At 43.9% G+C, this 19,747-nt stretch overlaps 2 protein-coding genes across 2 annotated transcripts in view; one reads left to right on the plus strand and one right to left on the minus strand.

Moving 5' to 3' along the window:
* The window catches only part of LOC133850839 (uncharacterized), a 47,901-nt gene that overhangs the window by 18,459 nt on the left and 9,695 nt on the right, over positions 1–19,747 (minus strand). The window lies entirely within an intron of this gene.
* On the plus strand, positions 9,674–10,351 carry LOC133843118 (uncharacterized). The gene is made up of 2 exons (XM_062276533.1): positions 9,674–9,785; positions 9,851–10,351. The coding sequence occupies exons 1-2, from the start codon at positions 9,731–9,733 to the stop codon at positions 10,195–10,197; spliced, it is 402 nt and encodes a 133-aa protein (XP_062132517.1). The 5' UTR covers positions 9,674–9,730; the 3' UTR covers positions 10,198–10,351.

The following is a 19,747-nucleotide window of genomic DNA, read 5'->3' on the forward strand; positions in this document are numbered from 1 at the left end:
TGGTCAAACGGCAGAGCTTCAGAAAGATTTCTCAGCTTAGGTGTGCTTGTGTATGTGTATGTGCGATTAAGCGTTGCTGCTAATGATAAGAAAGTTTTGATTTAATTTTATATGCGATCGGATTTTAAGCTCTTGCAAATGTTCGAACTTAATTAATTGGCAATAAGTTATTATAGAGGAAACTGAAATTACATAGATCTCTACAGATCTCTGCCATATTATACAACCCCTTGTAAGTTATTTTCAATGGGTATAAAATAACAACAAATGCCACTGCGCTGCTGTTATCTTATTTTCTCGACTCTCGCTCGTTTGTTCATACAATCATCCTATATGGCCCTTGGCAGGAATACACATACATATACAGAAGCACACTCACACGGTTACACACATCCATATACTGACGGCAAATAAACTGCTCATAAAGCACAAAAAATTGGTAAAAACAACAACAGCAAAGGCGTAAGAGACTAGTTGTGGTGATAGCAAGCGACTCGAGGGGGGCATAGAAGCAGAAAAAGAAACAGAGCTGCGGAGAGGAGTGTAAAAGGAAGAGAGAGACGGAGAGAGAGGGCATGCGACTTAATCTCCATCTAAACGCAATGGAGCCGTAATAACAACAGAAAACAAATAAAAATACAAACTCATATAGTCACACACACACACACACACACACACACATGTACACGAACATATTGCCGTAGTCGTAGTTTACGTTTTGCCACTTCATTTTATACGCTTTGCGTTCTTTTTTCAAGTTTACTTTTTGACTCATCTTTGTCGACTGCGTTGTTGTTGTTGTTACGCTTGTGGTGGCTGTTTTTAGTGTTGTTATTGTTGTTGCTGGTGTTGTTGAAACGGAATCGCTGGAAAAATTGTCATTTTGTGTGTGCTTTTTGTGCAGCCAGCAGCAGCAGCAGCAGAGGCAGAGGCAGCGACTGACTGTCTGACTGACTGACTGACGTAGTGACTACCCAACCGAATGACCGTCGGGTTTCTCTATGAGAATGACACTCCAGCGGGTCATACGTGTATACATATGTATGTGTGTGTGTTGTTGTTGTTCTGCTGATTAGCTCCCTTGGGGACTATTGCACTATGGGGTAAATATTCATTTGTTGCGAAACGTGTCATAATAGCAATTGATGGATATTAGCGAATTTTAAAATTTACATAGTGTGAAAGTATTCTTGAAAATGATTTGTTGGACTAAACTTTAATTTGTTTAAAGATTTCCTTTGTTCACTTTTGGAGCAAGTTTTCCATACGCTTCTTTTTAATACATTTTAAATGATATTTTCAAGCTAAAATATTTTGCAACATAATAATATGCTTTATAAGCATATATAACACAACATTAGTAATGCATGTTTAATAGAAAATTGGGCAGTATAAAACTTCATAGTTTGCGAAAAGTTCACATTTATTCCATAGTGCTTCATTTGCAGCTAGCCACAAGGCAACAAGGCCACGCGGCCATACGGCCATATGGTTATAGGGCCACAACTGTGTCCTCTGTCCTCTATGATTCTATTGCCAGGTTTACGATTAAATGTGTACACAGTATGCACACACACACACATGCAGTGTCTTGTCTATTTTTTTATTGCTTATTCTCCCTGTGACACCGCATGACCGCAAATATGAGCAGAGTATTGGGGACAACAAAGAAATAAATACTCTCATGTTTATGCTTAGCTCTCCACTGAAAAGAGAACACGATAAGAGCATTCGCAAGTTGGCTTAGCTCAAGCACTGCGACTTTGATAAGTCAAGCGACAGTTGGACTCACTTGATCACGGCCATTATCCGCCCCTCGGCAAAAGCAAAAGGGCAGTTGTCTTACAATTTTGTGACCAACTCTAATTTGGCCATTACCTACGTTGATTAGCTCGTAAAATGTGTTTGTTAGTCGAGTGTCAGCCAAGGAAAGGGACAAGACGCAGACACAGACACAGTTTTCAGGTCATTTAATTCAAAAGTCATATGCTGGGACGTAATTGAATCCCAAATCAGCAGCAGCAGAATTTGGGCGCAGCGAGAACGACAAGAAATAGAAGAAGTGGATGTGGTTGTGGCAACACTGGACGTTGGACGTTACTTGGACAACTTTGAGCCCATGAGCAGCTCTGCATAATTTAATTAAAATATGAGGCTGTCAGCCCAAGGAGAAATCAAGTTTCATTATGACCCACACAAATGTTTTAATGCTTTCCTGCGGTTGACCCGACAGCAGCTGCAAATATGTATAACAGTAAAACAGGTTGCGAGTGCTTACACTGGAGTAAATACCCTAAGCAAAGAGGAGTCTGGGGAATGGACGAAATGCTTGGACACTTTGTGACACTTAACGCGACCTTCTTCAAAGTATTTTTTGTTGAATTATATTATGAACTCTTTGATGACTTTTTATTAGCTTTCACTCGCCTTTTTCTTCAAGGACTTTCAAACATTTGAACAACACTTTAAGAGCTACCAATACAATAAAGTTTATTTCTTTTAAAGCGTATCTGTTAAACTGTGGAGAAATAGTTTGCCAGGCTTGCAGAAAAAATACTAGACAAATAATAGCCATAAAGTAGTTTGGTGTAAATTTACATTTTATATTAAAACTCCAGCCAAAAAGAGCAAATGCAGAAGGGATGAAGCACAGACGAGGTCACAGCTGTGTGGATGTCAGAGCTCTTCTCTGGCTAAATGAGATTTTAAGCACTCGCAGCAAGAACGCAACAACGCAACAACCATTCACACACTCGGGGCACCACAAAAATCAAGGCAAGAGGCAACATGTGGCTGCGGTTTTCCGCTTTCCACTTTCCGCTTTCCCAACCAACAACCAAAAACCAGGCACAGCTCGGATGTTGTGTCTTTCGCGAGTTGTCCATTCCGGCTTGGCGCATACTCTACTTTTTATCTTGGCACCTTTTGCTAATTAGTATAGTTGTGGTTTCATCTGGAGAAAAGGGGGAACGGGACGGGACTGGCTGTGTCATTGGTTTATTGCGGCCATTATGAATTGCCTGAATGCATGCAGCAGCAGCAGCAGCAGCAGGAACAGCGATAGTTTGTTGACATGTTGCCATCGTTTGTGCTGGTCGCTGTCATTGACACGGCCAAAAGCAACAAGGATAACAACAACAACAACAACAAGCCATTGACAATGTCTGCTGTTTGCCTTTTCATTTTTGCAGCCACGAAATGAATAAAGCACGAAAAAGTGGCATTCAAGCCAAGCGATGGCCGAACAAGCTGATAAAGTTAAGTGCAGCCATGTCACTCGCGTATGTGTGTGTGTGTGTGTTACATAGCGTATGTGTGTGTATGTGTGTGACGGGCACAAGCGACAAAGCACACGATTAAATTACAAAATGTCAATAACGATAACGAATGAAATTGATTGAAACGAGCAGCGACCACAATGGCCCTGCCTCTCACTCTCTGTCTCCCTCTTCCTCTCTCTCTCTCTCTCTCCTTCTTCCTCTTTCTATACCCTTTCCCTAGTGCTTCCCCTGTCATCGTTTCCCCTCCGCTCTGGCCATGTCTCCATTGACGGGCTTCGTGTGATAAATTATGTGTGTGGTTCTCTGCCATTGTGCGGTATTGCTGTGAGTGTGAGTGCAAATGCGAGTGTGTGTGTGTGTGTGTGTGTGTATGTGGGAGAGTGTGACACCTTACAGATAGATCGCCACACAATGGCATGTCAATTAAAATGCATGATGTTGAAATCATTCGCAATTAATTCATAATTAAAACGCGACACATTATCAAAAGTGTGCAATGGGCATTTACATAAATAGCGTATGAATATTCATGAGTGTAGAGTGAATGGCCCAAAAGGGAGGACAGCGAGACAGACGGAGACACCGAGAGAGCGAGAGACTGCGAACTGAGCTGGGGATCAAGTCGAGTCCTGGCAGGCAGACGTCGCTTTTAATTGATGCCGCTTAATCGCTGAATTTATCGGGCATCTCGCGGCATTACGCATACGCACAGTGTGCGCTCGTTTGTACATCGCGTTGCTGCTCATAACTTGCAACTGGCAACTTTCAACTTTCAACTCTGCCACACACACACAGACACACACCTCGAGCTGTCATTTGACATGCAAAGCTCGTTTGTTTCTCAGTTTCGTTGTTCCTCAGAGTTTGTTAGTTTGTTTGTCTTGCTCAACCGCACTTTTCCAAATGCCCTGCAGCCATATTTTCGGGCATGTTGCACAGCAGCCATCGCATCCCATTTTTTTGGGAAGGGGTCAACTTAAGACCACCCTCTCTCCACGCCATTCCCTGCCCTGACATCCTTGGCCACAGGGCTGGTAACAGGGAAATGCACTTAAAAGCATTTAGTTGTAGCGACAAAATTTGCAACATTGAAATGTGGTTGGTGGTTTGAGGCTTTGTTGGCCAACTGCCTCTTGCACTTGCTACCCGCTACCCTTCAGCCACCCCCTCCCCCGCTTCCACACTCTGCCACCATTTGGCCGCTGCAGCAGCCCTTTGAAATTAATGTGCGTGCATAAACAAGCAGCCTGAATGGGGGGGCAAAAGGTCTTAAGTTTTGCAACATTGCCCCGCTTCATAAACTAGGTCTCAGTCTCAGAAACAGTTTCAGTTTCCGCCTTCGTTGCCGTCTCCATCTCCGTCTCCGTCTCCTTCGGCTCTGTCATTGGCCTGTGCTTTGGTTATAGCCCTGGCTAGTGTCGTTTGCTGTTCTACCTAAATTAGCGTCATAAAGTATGCAACAAGCTTTTGCCAGCGCTTTTAATTTGTTTCCTCGCAGTGCCATCAAATATTCATTTGAGCTGCGCTCCCTGACTGAGGGCCTATCAGAGTTCAAGACGGCACACACACACACACCCAGCTTTCCCCTGCTTTTCCCAGCATCCGCTTTGCCAAGTGTCCGGCGGGCAAAAGTTTTATTCAGCTAATTTGCGTGCGGCAACTAAAACATTTTCCTTGTAGGCTGTGGCATGAGTGGGAGGTAAGGGAGAGAGGTTGCTCTTTGTTTAAAACTAAATTCCCATTCAACTGTCATTTGCGGCGCAATGGCGGTGACATTCATTAGAGCCCCAGATCGAGTGAGGCGCTTTTCAAATTACAGTGGCGGCATAAATTATGCGAATCCCTGGTACCCCAAAAACTTTGGCAGCGTTTTGAATGTTAATTCCTAGTGTTTGTTGTTCCTGTCGCTAAAGACTTCCTAGGCTGACTCTGACTGACTGACACGTAATTAAAAGTGCGATATGAAATCTGAAATCTGAAATGTGGAAAACCTTGTGCCACAAACTCGCAGCTGACAGTGTGTCAAAATGTTTACCGCTCTGCGTTGATGATGTTTTCTGAGTCGGACGGAAGCTGTTCGATGATCTTGATTGGCTAGAGAGGCTCGTAAAATTAAATAAACGGAAACCAAATTCACTATCAAATTCAATTTGACAATTTGTCTTTAGACTTTATCACTACCGCTTCCCTTTTTTCCCAATTTCCTCCGACCCCTCTTCAACATTTGTGTTTTGTTTCTTTTCAGTTCTTTTATTATGCAAAGGGAGCAGCAAACTGTTTATGTCGCTTGCCATCATAAAAAGCGGTCTTGGAACCTCTTTCAGGGAGCGTAGGAGGGAGATGGAAAAAGGAGCACTGAGGCTGAACTGGTGAAAATCACATTTTGTTTGTAAATCAGCAATTTACGCCGGCAAACCAAACGATGTCGCTTCATCCGACGACGACGACGATGAGTCGGCACACACTTTTAAACGCTCAATAAGATTGGAAAATTGATGGCGGTGAAGCTCATTGGTTGCCTGCTTGGTTGCCTTCTGGTAGGGTTCTGTTCTGTTCTGTTGTGTTCAGTTCGTGCTCCAGCTCCAGCTCAATCTCCTCTGCTCTACTTGGCGCGCATCGCATCGCAGCGTATCGGCCTCACTGGTAAGTAAATCCCTCATTTTCAGTGAAAATAAAAATTGCCCCAGCATAACGCAAAATAAACACATTTAAGTTGCAAATTGAATTTTGCATAATCCCGGAGCAGGAGCTGCTTTTGCTGGGCTGCCTCTTAGTACCTCTGACTCTCCCCCTCGTCTCTCTCCTGCATCCCTGCGACTGTCCGTCAGCTCATCTGTCCCCTCGACCCGCCGTCTGACGGCTTTCGAGTACTCGTTTTTTTTTGTGTGAGACGCGTCGCAGCGCGTCGTGGAAATGGTCGCGCATGAGACGGAATTTCTGATTAGTTGCCATGGATCCGAGAGCGCACCCGGACAGATCTCTCCATCCCCCTCACTCTACCCCGCTACCCCGCTTGCTTACTTCGCTTTGACTTTAGCGGAATTCTATTTATTTTCAAAATTTCTTTTGGGACAAATTTCGCACTCACACATGCACTCACGCCTACGCAGACCCCTTCCCACACACCCACATACACACACACACACTTGAGAGTATATGTAAATAACGACACACTCACACACACGCAGCGTGCGGCAGCCGTGTGATCCTGGGGATTTACAAAGTAGCTGCTGTTCGCCGCGTAATTGAATTTACTTTATACTTTGCTGATTAGAAAAAAAGAGAACGTTGATTGGATTTTGTCAGTTTGTTTTTCTTCTCATTTTGTTGCTACATATTTACATATGTCTAACTTAAGCAGACGTCTTCAACCGAGAGTCGAGTCTGTGTCTGCGTCTGCAATCATAGTTGCAGCTGAGATAACTTCATGCAGATAATGCAATTTAACGAGCTGCCAATGGATTCAAACTGAATAAACACTTTTGATACCGCGTGGAGAAGCGACAAGTTAATGGACTGACCTCAAATTTGAATTAAATGCAAAAGAGCGTTGACCAAAATGATTCGCGATTCACTATTCGCGATTACAAATGCAATATCAGAGATAGACATGTGTTCATTCATTTATGGTGGTCATCAAGCCACAGGCCACTCGAAGCCTAATTAAAAAATACAAATCAAATGCAAATGCAAATGCCAAATACCTGTGGCCGAATTGAACAAAAATTATGCTAGTTGACAGCGTTGTTTATGTTAGCCATGTTGCTGATGGTGTTTGCTGTGTTGTGTTTTTGTGGCTGAACGAATGTTTTTCAATTATTACGACAAACGCAGCGAAATATTGTGAATGATAACAAACCGCACACAGCTCGATGAGGCTTGACTTGATACTTGTCCCATCACCGAGTATGTGTGTGTGTGTGTATTTTGTGTGTGTAGTTGTGCGCATAATTAAACTAACAAACACTGCAATCATTGAATGATGATGGTCTGCTTTTGATGGGCACTTGCCTAACGATAATTAGTACCACATTCTATCTCCCTCTTTCTGTCTCTGCCTCTTTGTCTCTCTGTCTCTCTGTTTACGTTGGCGTTTTTGTGGCATTTTAATTAATAAATGCACTCACTCCATTCTGGGTGCATTGTGGCTCAAATTGCCAACCGAAACCTTTTTCGACATTAGCTGCAATTCAGGCTCTATCAATAGACTTCTAATTAACTCGGCTGTACACAGAGTTATCCATGCCCTTCTCTCATAACTTTTTACATATTTAATCAATTCAAGAGCTGCGAGTGTAGTTGCCTCTCTCTCTACTCGCAGTTTATTGGGGCGTCATGTGCTTGAGCTCAGCTTGTTTGGCGAATAGTTTTGCGAAACGCAACAGCTCTCAAAGCACTGCAAAATCAACTTTCTCTCGTAATTATTTCAGCATTAAGTCATGAGTGGCAGTTGCAATTGCAACAACAAAGTTTGTTATCATATTTTCGCCCCATTCTAGCATTCGCAACATTCTCAGTAAATGTTCCTTCTCGTCTTTAAGTGCTCTCGAGTCGACTTATTAAAACTGCGACTGCTCCTCATAAACAAAAGAAAAAGAAAATTCACTGCTGAGCGCTTTGTGTGCGGCTTTTCTTCGACTTTAGTGTATTCGTATTTTTTTGTGTGCGTTTTTAGAAATAAATAAGTACTGTGTATTTGTTGTGGGGAAAAGTGGCAAATTAAAAGCATTTTCGTGCTTAAACAAAAGGCCATTCAATGGCCATTCCCTTATTCGTCTGATTGCCCAAATGCGGCTTATGTTCGGCATGCTTTCAACTCATAATGTGCCATTCTCTCAACCCCCTTCCCCTCTTAGCCACCCACTCACTTAATGTTTTCAGCTACAGTTACTTAGTCCCAGCCTGACCGACTTAACAGCAGCTAAAGCCAGAGAAGAGAATAGAATGCAAGATACCCATCACTGCCGCATTATTTACATACTCATCGTAATATTTGCCCTCGAGTCTGCTTTTGTGGCCGCCGCCTTTTGTGCATTTCCTCAGCGTTCGGAGCGGGAGCGAAATACTAAACCTTTTATGGGCCCACACTCAACGACATTTGGCGGCGTTCAAACAAAGCGTTTAAAATATTCATAGAATTGCTTTAATAACGCCAAATGAGCAAGCTACTGACTCAGTCAGTCAGTCTATGCGAAAAATGCCATACAAGACAGGAAGACAGGACGATAGGACGACAGGACGAGGCCCAGGCCGACGGCAAGTCGTTCAGTCAGCTATCAAATTGACTCTATCCATTGATGGGCAACAAGAAGAGGAAGAAGGGGATGGTTTGGGGTTGGCGGCGCACAGGTTATGCGGCAAAAAGCAATTTTTATTTGCCTAGCTAGCGGGGGGAGCAGGGGAAGCATGGGAAGCAGAGAAGTGAAACAGGAGCATCAACTGGCTGAGCAATGGCCTCGTCCCGTTGACTGATTGGCGCAGACGGCGCAATGGAGAAGGACAAATACTGGCGACAACAGAAGAGAAGCGAGAAGCTGTGTGTGTGGGTGTGTGTGTGGCACTGTGTCCATCTCAAGATGCGGCGCCACCTCATGGTGGCCACCACAGTTGGCAAACTTGGTATGCAAATCAGTTCACAAGGGAGCGAAGGAGGGTGCGCCAAGGCAACGACATCAGCGCGATGTCGGAGGCGATGACGACAGTCAAGCAGGAAGTTGATTAAATGACAAAATAAATAGAAAGTGAAGGATAATGTCAACATTCTAAGTGGTTTTCTTTTAAAAAGCTTAACTGACAATGAACCGCAGGGCAGCCATCGACCAGCGAGCATACTGAGGAGCAACCGTCGACTGTCGACTGTCGACCGCCGACAGCGACCACGGTATCCAGTTGAATAAATTATTTTTGCGACTGCCGCCGGCCCGAAGACGAGACTCGATGAGTGTTTTCCCCCCTGCAGGCATTTGGCCTCTTTCCCTCCCGCCCACTCGATTGTCCGCCCACTCTCTTGGCTCTCATCTGCTTGGCAGGCTGACAGGAAATTGACTTTGATAGTGCATGAAATTTGATGATATCGCAGCGTGCAAAAATCATTTAACGTTCTTGATTTTAATTCACGTTCCGGCTGACCCTGAAAGCAGCAGCAGGAGAGGGAAGTGGAGTGGGAAGTGGTTGCTATAATAAGCGAAAATCTTTTGCGTTTTACCAAAAACTGAGAAGACTGTTGAAATACTGTCCAACGACAGGCCTGGCGTCATCGGGAGATGCATCATTAGGCAGCTGGCTTCTCGCCAGCTGATTCTCCCTACTTGACTGAGGTTACAGTCTGACCTGAGAATTATCAACCAATAGCTGATAACGAGCTTGTAGCTGAGCATCATTGTTGTTGACGCCGCCTCAGTCGCTTCTGAGTTCTTTACTCGATAGGAACGCGTCTGCTCGACAGTAAAATGAATTCATATTTGATCTTTGCGGTGTTGCTGATCTCAGTGAAAAGTGCAGTTCGTAAGTAGTTCGATTAAATAGAGTTTGCTTGTAGGTAACTAAACTTATTTTATATACCACCGTAGCTGCCTCAATCTCTACCACCAACGCACCTCCAGAGGAAACCAGCACTGGATTCAGTTCCCGCCTGTATGTGAAGCTAAAGAATGGAATCAGCGAAGGTGACGCGCCTACTAAACTGGCTCGGAAAATGCTTTTGGATATGCGAAAATTCAATCTGATTGGCGAAATAGTGCGGGCGAAATTCTCTAATTCTGGGCTACTTGTTGAAATGGGCTCGGCTTTACAGGCCAATGAAGTGGCCTCGTCTTCGGATCCCAGTTGTGAAACCTGTCCATACACGATCTCGGTGACTAAAGAGAACTTTTTCCCAGTCGATAACGGTGTGGAATTTGCGTACCGACAAGGCTGAAAACTAGTACATTCAGAGAGAGCTATAAATAATACTAGAAAGTTACTTTAAAGATTTTAAACTTGAATTGAAAACTGTAGAAAAATATATGTTTCAATTATTTACTTTCTCTTATCTCATTAAATTCTGTGCACATGATCATTGCCTCACTCTGTTCGAGTCGGTTTGGGATAGATAGGCGAGAGCGATAAGCGAGAGAGTACGTTGACAATCAAATCATTATCGGCTTCGGCTGATTACAATAGATAGTTGCTTGTAAAAGAGAATACATAAATATGTTCGAGAGATTCTAATGCATAATAGATAAGAATAAGTATCATATTCCATGAGACATTCTTGAGTTCATTTGGTTCCGCTATTCATATTCTAATCAGAAAAGATAAGCAACGACCGCTTCCTGACATTAAGAGATTAAAGTTAATACAAATGCCTAGTATGATAATCGGATTTTGAAGCAGATGTGCAGTATGTTGCGGGATGCAGACGCAGATTATTGTGCCCATTTTTATCTTACCTAAATGCGAGTGAAGCAAGGAAGGGAGAAGGGCGGAGGCATAAGGAAGGGGGAAGCCAGTTTGATGCTTGTCAAACAAATGATAAGCTCCTGTCGCGCTTGAAGCTTCAAGCCGCAAACTAAAGTGCCGCAACGAAAGCGGTTTATGTAACTGCTGCTGTTGTTGTTGTTGCTTCTGCTGATGTCGCTGCTAGTTTTGGTGGCGGTGGCGATGGCGGTGTTGATGGAGGTTGCAGTTAGTTGGCAAGTTGTTGGCCCTGTGGGCGGCTCTGGGGCTTAAGACTAATCCGCATATGGAAAATTATATAATATGAATGGAGAATGGAGGAGGAGAATGTGTGTCGTCAGGGTGCTCAGGGTGTGTATATGCTCTATGTGAGTGTGTCACTGTGTGAGGAGTGGATCGACTTTGGATGGCACTGAGCGAAGGCTGACAAAGCAATTTTCACAGTGACACATTTACCCATACTCAGGAGTGAGTGTACTCACTCTAACTAACCCACAAATGAACACATATGTACATACATCAAGCTAAGTACATTGACTGTGCACACTTGCATATATAAATATATATACGAACAAATATTAATGTGCGAGCGAATGTGCACCTTGCTTTTTCGAGTGCAATTTATTTGCAACATGCATACAAATATGAGTGAGAATGCGACTGCGAATTCGACTGTGAATACGAAAACGAATACGAATAAATATAAATATGAACATAAATAATAAAAGCTTATTAGTGTAGATTTTAATTCGTTTTTATTAAAATGCACACAGGTACCACGGAGTGACGACTCTCTGACTCTGACTCTGCGTTCCGGTTTGTTTTGGTTGAGATGGAATGTGTTTGGCTGGCCAAACAGGATGCGAGGCAGTGAAGTGCGGAAGACGTGCTTACATCACTGCACAATTTTTACATTAACGTAAAATGTAAAGTGCTTCATACGAGCGAAAGCACGCGCAGAGAGCAAAAAGAAGATAGAGCAAGGGAAAGGGAAGAATGCATTCCCCGCTTTTCATACGCCCCGTGTGCCGTCGTGGGAAATTAAAATAAAACGCAAACAGATGCACGCACACACACAAACACACACTGAGATTGTGGTAGTGATAACCACTATAACAACAACAACAACAACAATAAGAGAACTACATACATATCGCATATGGCGAAATGCAATTTTTGACTTTTTGCGGCATGTCCAAAATGGGCAATAAAAAAGGCGAAAGTTTGGCACTCGACTGGACTCGTCGAGTAAAACCAACTGAATTGCGGTCTGATGAATATTTTTTGTACTCCTGACATTACTTTATTTCATTTTATTTCATTTCCTTTTCCTTTTAACTGGCAACAACGTGTAAAGTGCCATTTGTGCATCGTTTTTTGTTGCCCGTTTAACGATTTATGTTTTTATTAAACACAGAAGCATATACGGTATGTATGTACATATATACATAATCGATCTTTTGTTTTTTGGCCCCAAATTACCAAAGAGAACAATCAGCTTTGCGAAGGAATGTGGAAATTTCTCGCTAAGTGTAGCATGAAATAAGTGCGCGATATATTCATAAATTATGCGCTTTTCATTGCCAATTAGAAAATCCTGATTGCCGCACACACACACACACAAACACATACAAGCGTTGCCCGCTTGCAGTCGTTGTCGACAAAAGGAAAACGTCGCACGGCAGCCACAAGGCAACCCCAAATGAAGCCAATTAGTTGACGTAATGCTAACGACGATGCTGAGGACGAGTGCCGTGAAATGAGATGAGAGCGGGGAAGAGAGAGAAAGAAAGAGAGAGAGAGAGGAGACGACAGTTTTTGAACTGTGCCTGCAAAATGAAACATTTGAAGCGGGGCAACTGGCAGCTAGAAGCTGGAAGCTACGTCATGGTGACGTCTACCTGGCAGCGTGAACGTCGAGCGTTGAATGGGCGGTGGCTTCGAGTGGCTAATTAATACGCCCCGTTGCACCAAAGAGTGACACAACTAGCCACCCAACTCACAGCTTCCAGCTCTCAGTCTGTAATGAGCGTTCAGAGTTAATTGGCGTGTAAGAAAGGTAAAAGGCGCTGGATGTCGCCGAGGCAAAGTCGGCTCTGACTGTGTGCCACATAGTCGAGGCCACGAAGCAGGGGCACAAATTTAACAAAATTTTATGCTTTTCAAAGGCATTAATTAGAAGTAATTGCCGCTACCTAATGAGCTAGCGTCGACTACTCGAACGTTGAACGTGCGAAATTTTGGGGAAAATATCAAAGAATAAAGAAAGCGAACCTTCATCATTTGGTATAGTTTATAACCCGTCAATGGTGCGAGACATCGATGTCTACTGTCAATTGACTGGGGGCTGTGGCAATCAACTCATATTTCATGGCATGCTCGACTGTCATTAGGGGCAGCGAGAAATTGAAACGCGAAAAACAATCAAAAGTTTTACGAAAATGAAGCCAATCGAAGGCAAATGGTGAAACGCAACTCGTAATATCGAACGGCGAAAAACTTGTGAATATATTTTTATGCCCAGCTCTCGAGGCACGCCTCGCAAACTCAACTTCTCCCCTTCCGCCTTCCGCCTTCCTCTTGCTCGTTCTCCTTCTCTTACAACTACAGACGACCCCAAACACGCTCAGCTCGAACGCTTCTAGCTGCCTTTGTTTTTATGCGATTTCAATCAATGGCCCAACAACAATGGCAACAACATTGCAACAATTTCAAGCGGCGCCGCCTCAAATGACGCGCGAAATGAAATGAAAATTTCTTACCCTTTTGCCCTCCCCCCCTCAGCTCCTTTCTCCCTTCTCGTAGCTCCTAAATTCGTTCTATAGATCGAGTAGAGTGTAACACTTGAATGTTGTTTGTGTTTGTGTTTCTGATTGTGTTTTGGTTGCTTTTGCCAGCTTTTGCCATATTGAACTCTGACACGCAACACGCAAAGAAGGATTTACTACGTGCATATCGATGTCGAATGAAATGAAATATGCCAACTTTGATGATGTGTCATAGCGCGCGATTGAAATGCTAGCCGATTACCGATAGCTTAGGGAAGGAACACCACATCAGCAAGAACTGCCATCGTTTGCCATTTGATTCATTAAAATGTTTCGACGACTCGACCTGAGACACATTATTATGTTGAGGAACTGCAACTGGAAATGGAACTGGGGCAATGCTGCTTTATATTTTTTCTCGTCTGAGCTGTGGAGGCAACAAAAGGTAAACTCGCATTGAGTTCCGTTTCCCCAGACAACAAATCGGTTTAAATGCCATATTAAATGGACCTTCATGTATGCGTAATGTGAAGGAAGAAGTTGCCCCTCTTTCTCTGCATATGGCAAACGTCAAAAGCTGCTTACGATATCATCAGCATCAGAATCAGCATCAACATCAACATCATCAGTATCTGCATCAGCACCGACATCAAGAGTATCGTTAGCAGCAAGTCGATTTCTTTCTTTCCACTAACGAGAACAAAAGTTGCGCTAACAAATTGGCCCCAAAGTCAACGAGCAACGATTGAAACAGCTTTGAAGTAACGGAAACAACAGCTCTCTCAACACAATGAGGAAGAAATTGGGTGGCAGGCAGGTGTGTTTTGCTGGGGTGCAAAGGATAATAATGCTGCTGGCTTTTCATTATGCAGAAATTAACATTTTATTGCTGTTTTCATGTCAACGAAGCGGCAACGTCCAAAATGGCCGCAATTTAATTTTCATTTTCAATGTTTTCGCGCGCCCATCAACCATCCCCCATCCCCCATCCCCCCTCCCCATTCACTTCCACAATGACCTTTAGGGGCAAGCGGCAGCTGGGAAGCGGAAAGTTGTTTTGGTCATTTATTTCAGGCCACAGCGGATTTGTTTAGCTGCCTTTGCGACTGCTTTTGACGTGGTCGTAATTACAAATTTCGTAACATTTTTGAGCTGGTCCTGTCAAGTTGACGTTAGTAGGACGTCGCCTGAGGCACAGCGACTCCTTAAAATGTGGGAATAAAAAAATAAGCGAAAATGTTTTGCATTTGATGTTTAGCTCCGGGCGGCAGCGAGGGCTTGAATGAGTGAGTATTCGTACTCATAGTTGTACTCTCTCATCATACACTCAAATAGAGACTGACTCACATAAATAGCGGTTATCGCGAATGGTCTAAGCCATAAGCCATAAGCCGTAACCCACTTCGCATCCAATCGAGTGGCTGGTTCCCACTGCTCTCCAGTCGTGCAGCACATACAAATGCGGCGCATTTATTTTAATCCTCCACCCAACCAGCCAGGCAGCTACAGCTACAGCTACAGTCGCATTCGCAGAGTCAGAATCAGAGCACGGGGCGTATTAGTAATCGGCATTGGCATTCGTATGAGCTACTCGCCAGAAGCGCTTCGAGAGTTGGGTTGGTAGGGGCCAACAAAGTTTCGGATTCATAACTCTTTCATTTGGCCATATCTGCACATTTTTTCTTCTTTTTTTGCCTCCTCATTCCCCCCTTTGTCGTTGTAGTCGTAAAAAGCGCGCTGAGATTGGCATTTGGCTGGCTTTCGTTGCCAATATTCTGGCTTTCATTTCGCCAGCCCCTGTGCACCTTGCTGGGATCCCTCTACTAGCTTCCAGCATCGAACTAGAGCCGTGGTCGGTCGTGCCTTGCCAAGGCATTCATCAAATTCAAGTCATGTTATCGTAGAAAATGAAACAAATTTTTGCAATTTGATTGCTTTTCGTGTTGATGCAGAGTCACAATCGGAGAGCACCAGCATCTGGAGCAGCGAGAGCAGGAGCAAGAGGTGTTCTCCCGATAACTTGCCAATGTACTCCGCCATGTGTGCATAATATGTGCGTCTAGCAGATGAAGTGGGCTTCCATGGCACGGACTCGGATTTTGTATTTAATATGCATGCCTATAGAAGAAGATGGAAGATGAGCATCCTTGTTCTCGCTTTGTCCTTCGCGATGCGATGCGATTCTGCCAGAGTTATGAACTTGTGTGTATGCGAAATTTTTCATATTTTTTACGTGCCTAAAAATCAAATGTGGCGCCGCATAAGGTGTGTGTGTGTTTGTGAGTGTGCAACAACAGTCACACCCACAACTCCTCCACTCGATGTGACTCGAGTTGTAAACACGTGTTCCTTCATTATTCTTCGGGATGGCTGGTTATCTGAGTCTGTGCAGCTCTCTTTGGCTTGATGCTTGCCATATTTTCAGTTGGCCTTTTTTTCACTTCATCTTTTTCCGCAACGTTGCCTGTTTTACATGCGAGTACAATTCGGAGAAGCGGAGCATGGAGGATGGAGGCTCAGCACCTATTATTGCCTCGAGACTGTTGCCCGCTCACATTTGCAGCTCAAGTTGCTTTTGTTGTTTATTTCAAAAGTTAATTTTGTACTTTATCATAACAACAACAACGACGAGAGGAGCAACCACGAGTGAAAACAAGAACAACAACAACAACAACAACAACAACAAGAGCGGGCTACCATCGTATGGGAAATGAAACTTTTCAGCGGAAACGGATGCTGTACACGTTGCGCCCAGCAGGCGGCAATCGTCAGGCAGAAGGCAGAAGGCGAACCAACTTTCACCGCGTCGTGTGGCGTGTGAATAAAGTGAAACAAATGGAAAAACCAGCCACGCCCACAGTGTCCAACACCCACAGACACATTCACACACACACACAGAGTTGAACATGCAACTCTGCCCCGCTTTGGTTCGTTGCCTCGTCTGGTTTTCTTTGGCAACAATTGCATTGCGGCAAACAATATTTTTGTTATCTTTTGCAATACACGCCTCGGGGGCGCAGTGATGTGGCATGGGATTGGCCGCAGTCGCAGTCGCAGTCGTAGTATAGTTTACAGTGGCGTTTCCGTGCCATTTTTATTGTTAGCGCAGCCAAGTGTTCAATGCACAACTTTTAGCGCTATTGTTAAAAGAATTAAAAGCATGAGACAACAGAAATGAAACAAAAGCCAGCAATGATAACAACAGCCAGCAGTTTGCAAGGCACCGCCTCTCTGCCTTCTTGCCTGCCTGCCTGCCTTTCCACCTCCTTTCCTTCCCATTGCCCATGTTGGACTCTTTGGGCTGCTGCAGCGCAGGAAACGGAAAAGCTGCCATGCACCGACTCTCTGGTTAGTCGACATGTGAGAGAAATGTGCCGTGACGTGGCAAATGTAATGGAAAATGCTCGCAGGAATCGCCGTCGTCGTCGCAATGTGCAAACGAAAGTCGTTCATCGGCCACCGTCCCTGCTCCTCTCTCCCTCCCTCCCTTTTGATGCCCCTCAACATTTGCCTCAATTGCAGGCTCTTATTTTTATGCAGCGTGTCAATGTGTGACGCCGTGTCGAAGCGCCAACAAAAACTGGCACAACGTATATACAGAGTTACATATACAATTGCTCTGCTCTATGTGTGTGTTACGTATACGCATAGTAGTCATTGTGCATTGTATGTTTATTCCCCATGACCACGACTATGATTTCTGACTCACAGAAACACAAACTGCGACTGTGGCAGTCAGTGCCAAGTGCGTAATTTCCGCAATGTTTTTTTTCTGCATACTCTACCACAAAAAGTTCGATTTTTTTCACTACAAAATATGTGTGTCAGTGGAATTTATAAAAACACTATCTTTATTAATAATGAAATTATTATGGGTAGTTCATAGGCGTATCATAAGTTTCGTAATGATGAATTATTCATTAATTATTCTGATTCACCATAATAAAAGAACAATTACTTCAAGGGGAAGAGTAAACAGACTTCGTATTGCAAAAATCTTGTTATTTTCTTTATTTTTTGTGCGCTAGTTGCCTGCTGGCTGCTGTTGCTATTCCTCGCACTACAACGAAATAGCCTCTACGCTAACAAGCAACGTTTATTGCCATAAAAGTTTACGACAAAAACTCATTTCCGTCACCAAGGCAATAAATGTACATTTGCAACACAACAAAAGCGAGATGGAAATGGAGACGGAGACGGAGATGGGGAGCAGAGTTCATCTATCTCTCTCCCGCTGCCTAGATCGATTTTACTATGGATCTGCTTTAGGCAGGGAATTCTTGGGCCCACTAAGACGACGACATGTCGCCACAACATTGGGGAAAAGTCACTTCCGCAACGGAAATCCAGCACTCAGCCAGAACGGAAGCAAGCATTTGTTGGATGCGTTAGCGATTTGCTATGCAAATTGCGGATCGGCGAAAGTGGGCACAAAAAATAATAATAATAATGATAATTTTGTTGACACCGAGCTCAAGTGCCAGAAAGCGCATATTGGGCTGAAGTGAAGTAAGAAAAAAAGTGGAAACAAGTGGGAAGCAATTTAATTATGTAGATGGTCTGGCCGACTATCACAGGAGGTCTTCTCATCGTGACTGGAATTACCTCTTCGGTGGAAGCAGGCAGAAGCAGCAGCCATTGCTCATTAGTGTCAATCTATTTAGCATAAATTTCAATTAAAGCAATATCCTGCAGCAGGCATGAGACAGCATAGCCAGCAAGGAAGCTGCGAGGCTGCTGCCAAACCGACTTAGCTCACTTTCTTAGAATAATAGAGCGGAAAAAGAAACAACGTCTGGCTGCAAAATTATGGGGCTCACTGTCGACACTGGCTCATATTTCAGGTCGTCGCTCGCGCTCGCTGAGCTAAACTCATTAAAATGCAAAATGAGAGGAAAATATATTGAAGAATGCCAAGAGCAAAGACGTTGCCCCAAGTTACCCACCTCCTAGCTACCTACCTTACTACGTTTTTCTAATAATATGGGAATATACTCTTAGTCACACTGGGCTACATTGAAAATGCCTCAAGCTAATGGCAAACGCTGTTCTGACCAATCTCTGGACAGAGAGCAGCTTACCCGAAAAAAATTCAGATTAATCCTGACAACCAAATGTACTCCTGGAAGACACAAGACAGCAGACAGCAGACAGAAGGCAGAAAGCAGGACTTGGACAGGAGCCTTGCTCCGCCATGTTTGGCAGCATGAAATAATAAAAATAAGCATAAGCTTTTCGACCGCTCCCCGTTATGAGGCAAGCTGCAATATTTCCGCACAGCTTATGTGCCACCACAAACACACGCACACACACAGTCACACATACGCAACTTGCCGCATAGCAAATCCCGGCAGCATCCAGCGTCGAGCAACTAGCAACTACAACTGGCAACTGGCAGCGCTTAGCAACTGACATTTTTGTAAATACGAATGTGTGTGCGTGTGTGTACATCCCAGATTCCAGTGTGTGTGTGTGTATGCCAGGGCTGAATGCGGAAGGAAACAGTTAATACTTCTGTCTGTTATGCGCTTACTTCCTGTCTCCATTAAAAGTCATTCTTTTGGATAATCCTTTTGGCAACATTATGGCAAGTATTAAAAAGGTTTTTGCACCAACTGGTAGAGCATCAGCATCAGCATTAGACTAGCCAGCCAAACTCTTTCCCTCTTTCCCTCTCTTCCTCTCTCCCTTCCCAAGCTCAGTCTGTGACCACCCTTTAGACCGCGCTCTTATTACCTAGGAAAACTTTTGCAGATTCTTTTGCTGTTGCGGGTTGGATTTGGAATTGTTGTTTGTGTGTTTGTTGGTATCTCTCGCTTTCCTGGGTTGTCTTTGTCTGCCCCCCCTCCCTGTTCGTGGCACTCTTTTTCATACATGGAACATGTTTGTTGCATGGGGGCTTTGCGTCTGCCTGATGATAACCATAAATATTTTGTGTGTAATAGAAAATGTTTTGCAAGTGCTTTGTTCTTCCATTTTTTGTTGTTGTTGTACACGTTTCTGGTTTGTGTTTTTCGCCACTTTGTTTAGTGGTTTACTTTTGGAAATCTTAAAGCGAATGCTGTCGTATCGTTCGGTATCGTTAACAGCATTTATCACAATCAACATTCGCTAGCCCACCTGCCACTTTCTGTTTATTTTTGGCCTATGGAAATGAATATAAACGGTCGTTTTGCTTTGCATGTCGTCTCCTGACTCGTCACTCTCTCTCTCTCTCTCTTCTTCTTGCCTCCATCAGCTACCTGTTGTTGGCGTCTGTCG

Source organism: Drosophila sulfurigaster, chromosome 2L (genome assembly GCF_023558435.1).
Source record: "Drosophila sulfurigaster albostrigata strain 15112-1811.04 chromosome 2L, ASM2355843v2, whole genome shotgun sequence".
NCBI classification, from domain to species: domain Eukaryota; kingdom Metazoa; phylum Arthropoda; class Insecta; order Diptera; family Drosophilidae; genus Drosophila; species Drosophila sulfurigaster.

Coding starts and splice junctions, on each gene's coding strand:
- LOC133843118 (XM_062276533.1), top strand. CDS start 9,731: ATGAATTCATATTTGATCTTTGCGGTGTTGCTGATCTCAGTGAAAAGT. Junction 9,786..9,850: donor CTCAGTGAAAAGTGCAGTTC/GTAAGTAGTTCG, acceptor ATACCACCGTAG/CTGCCTCAATCTCTACCACC.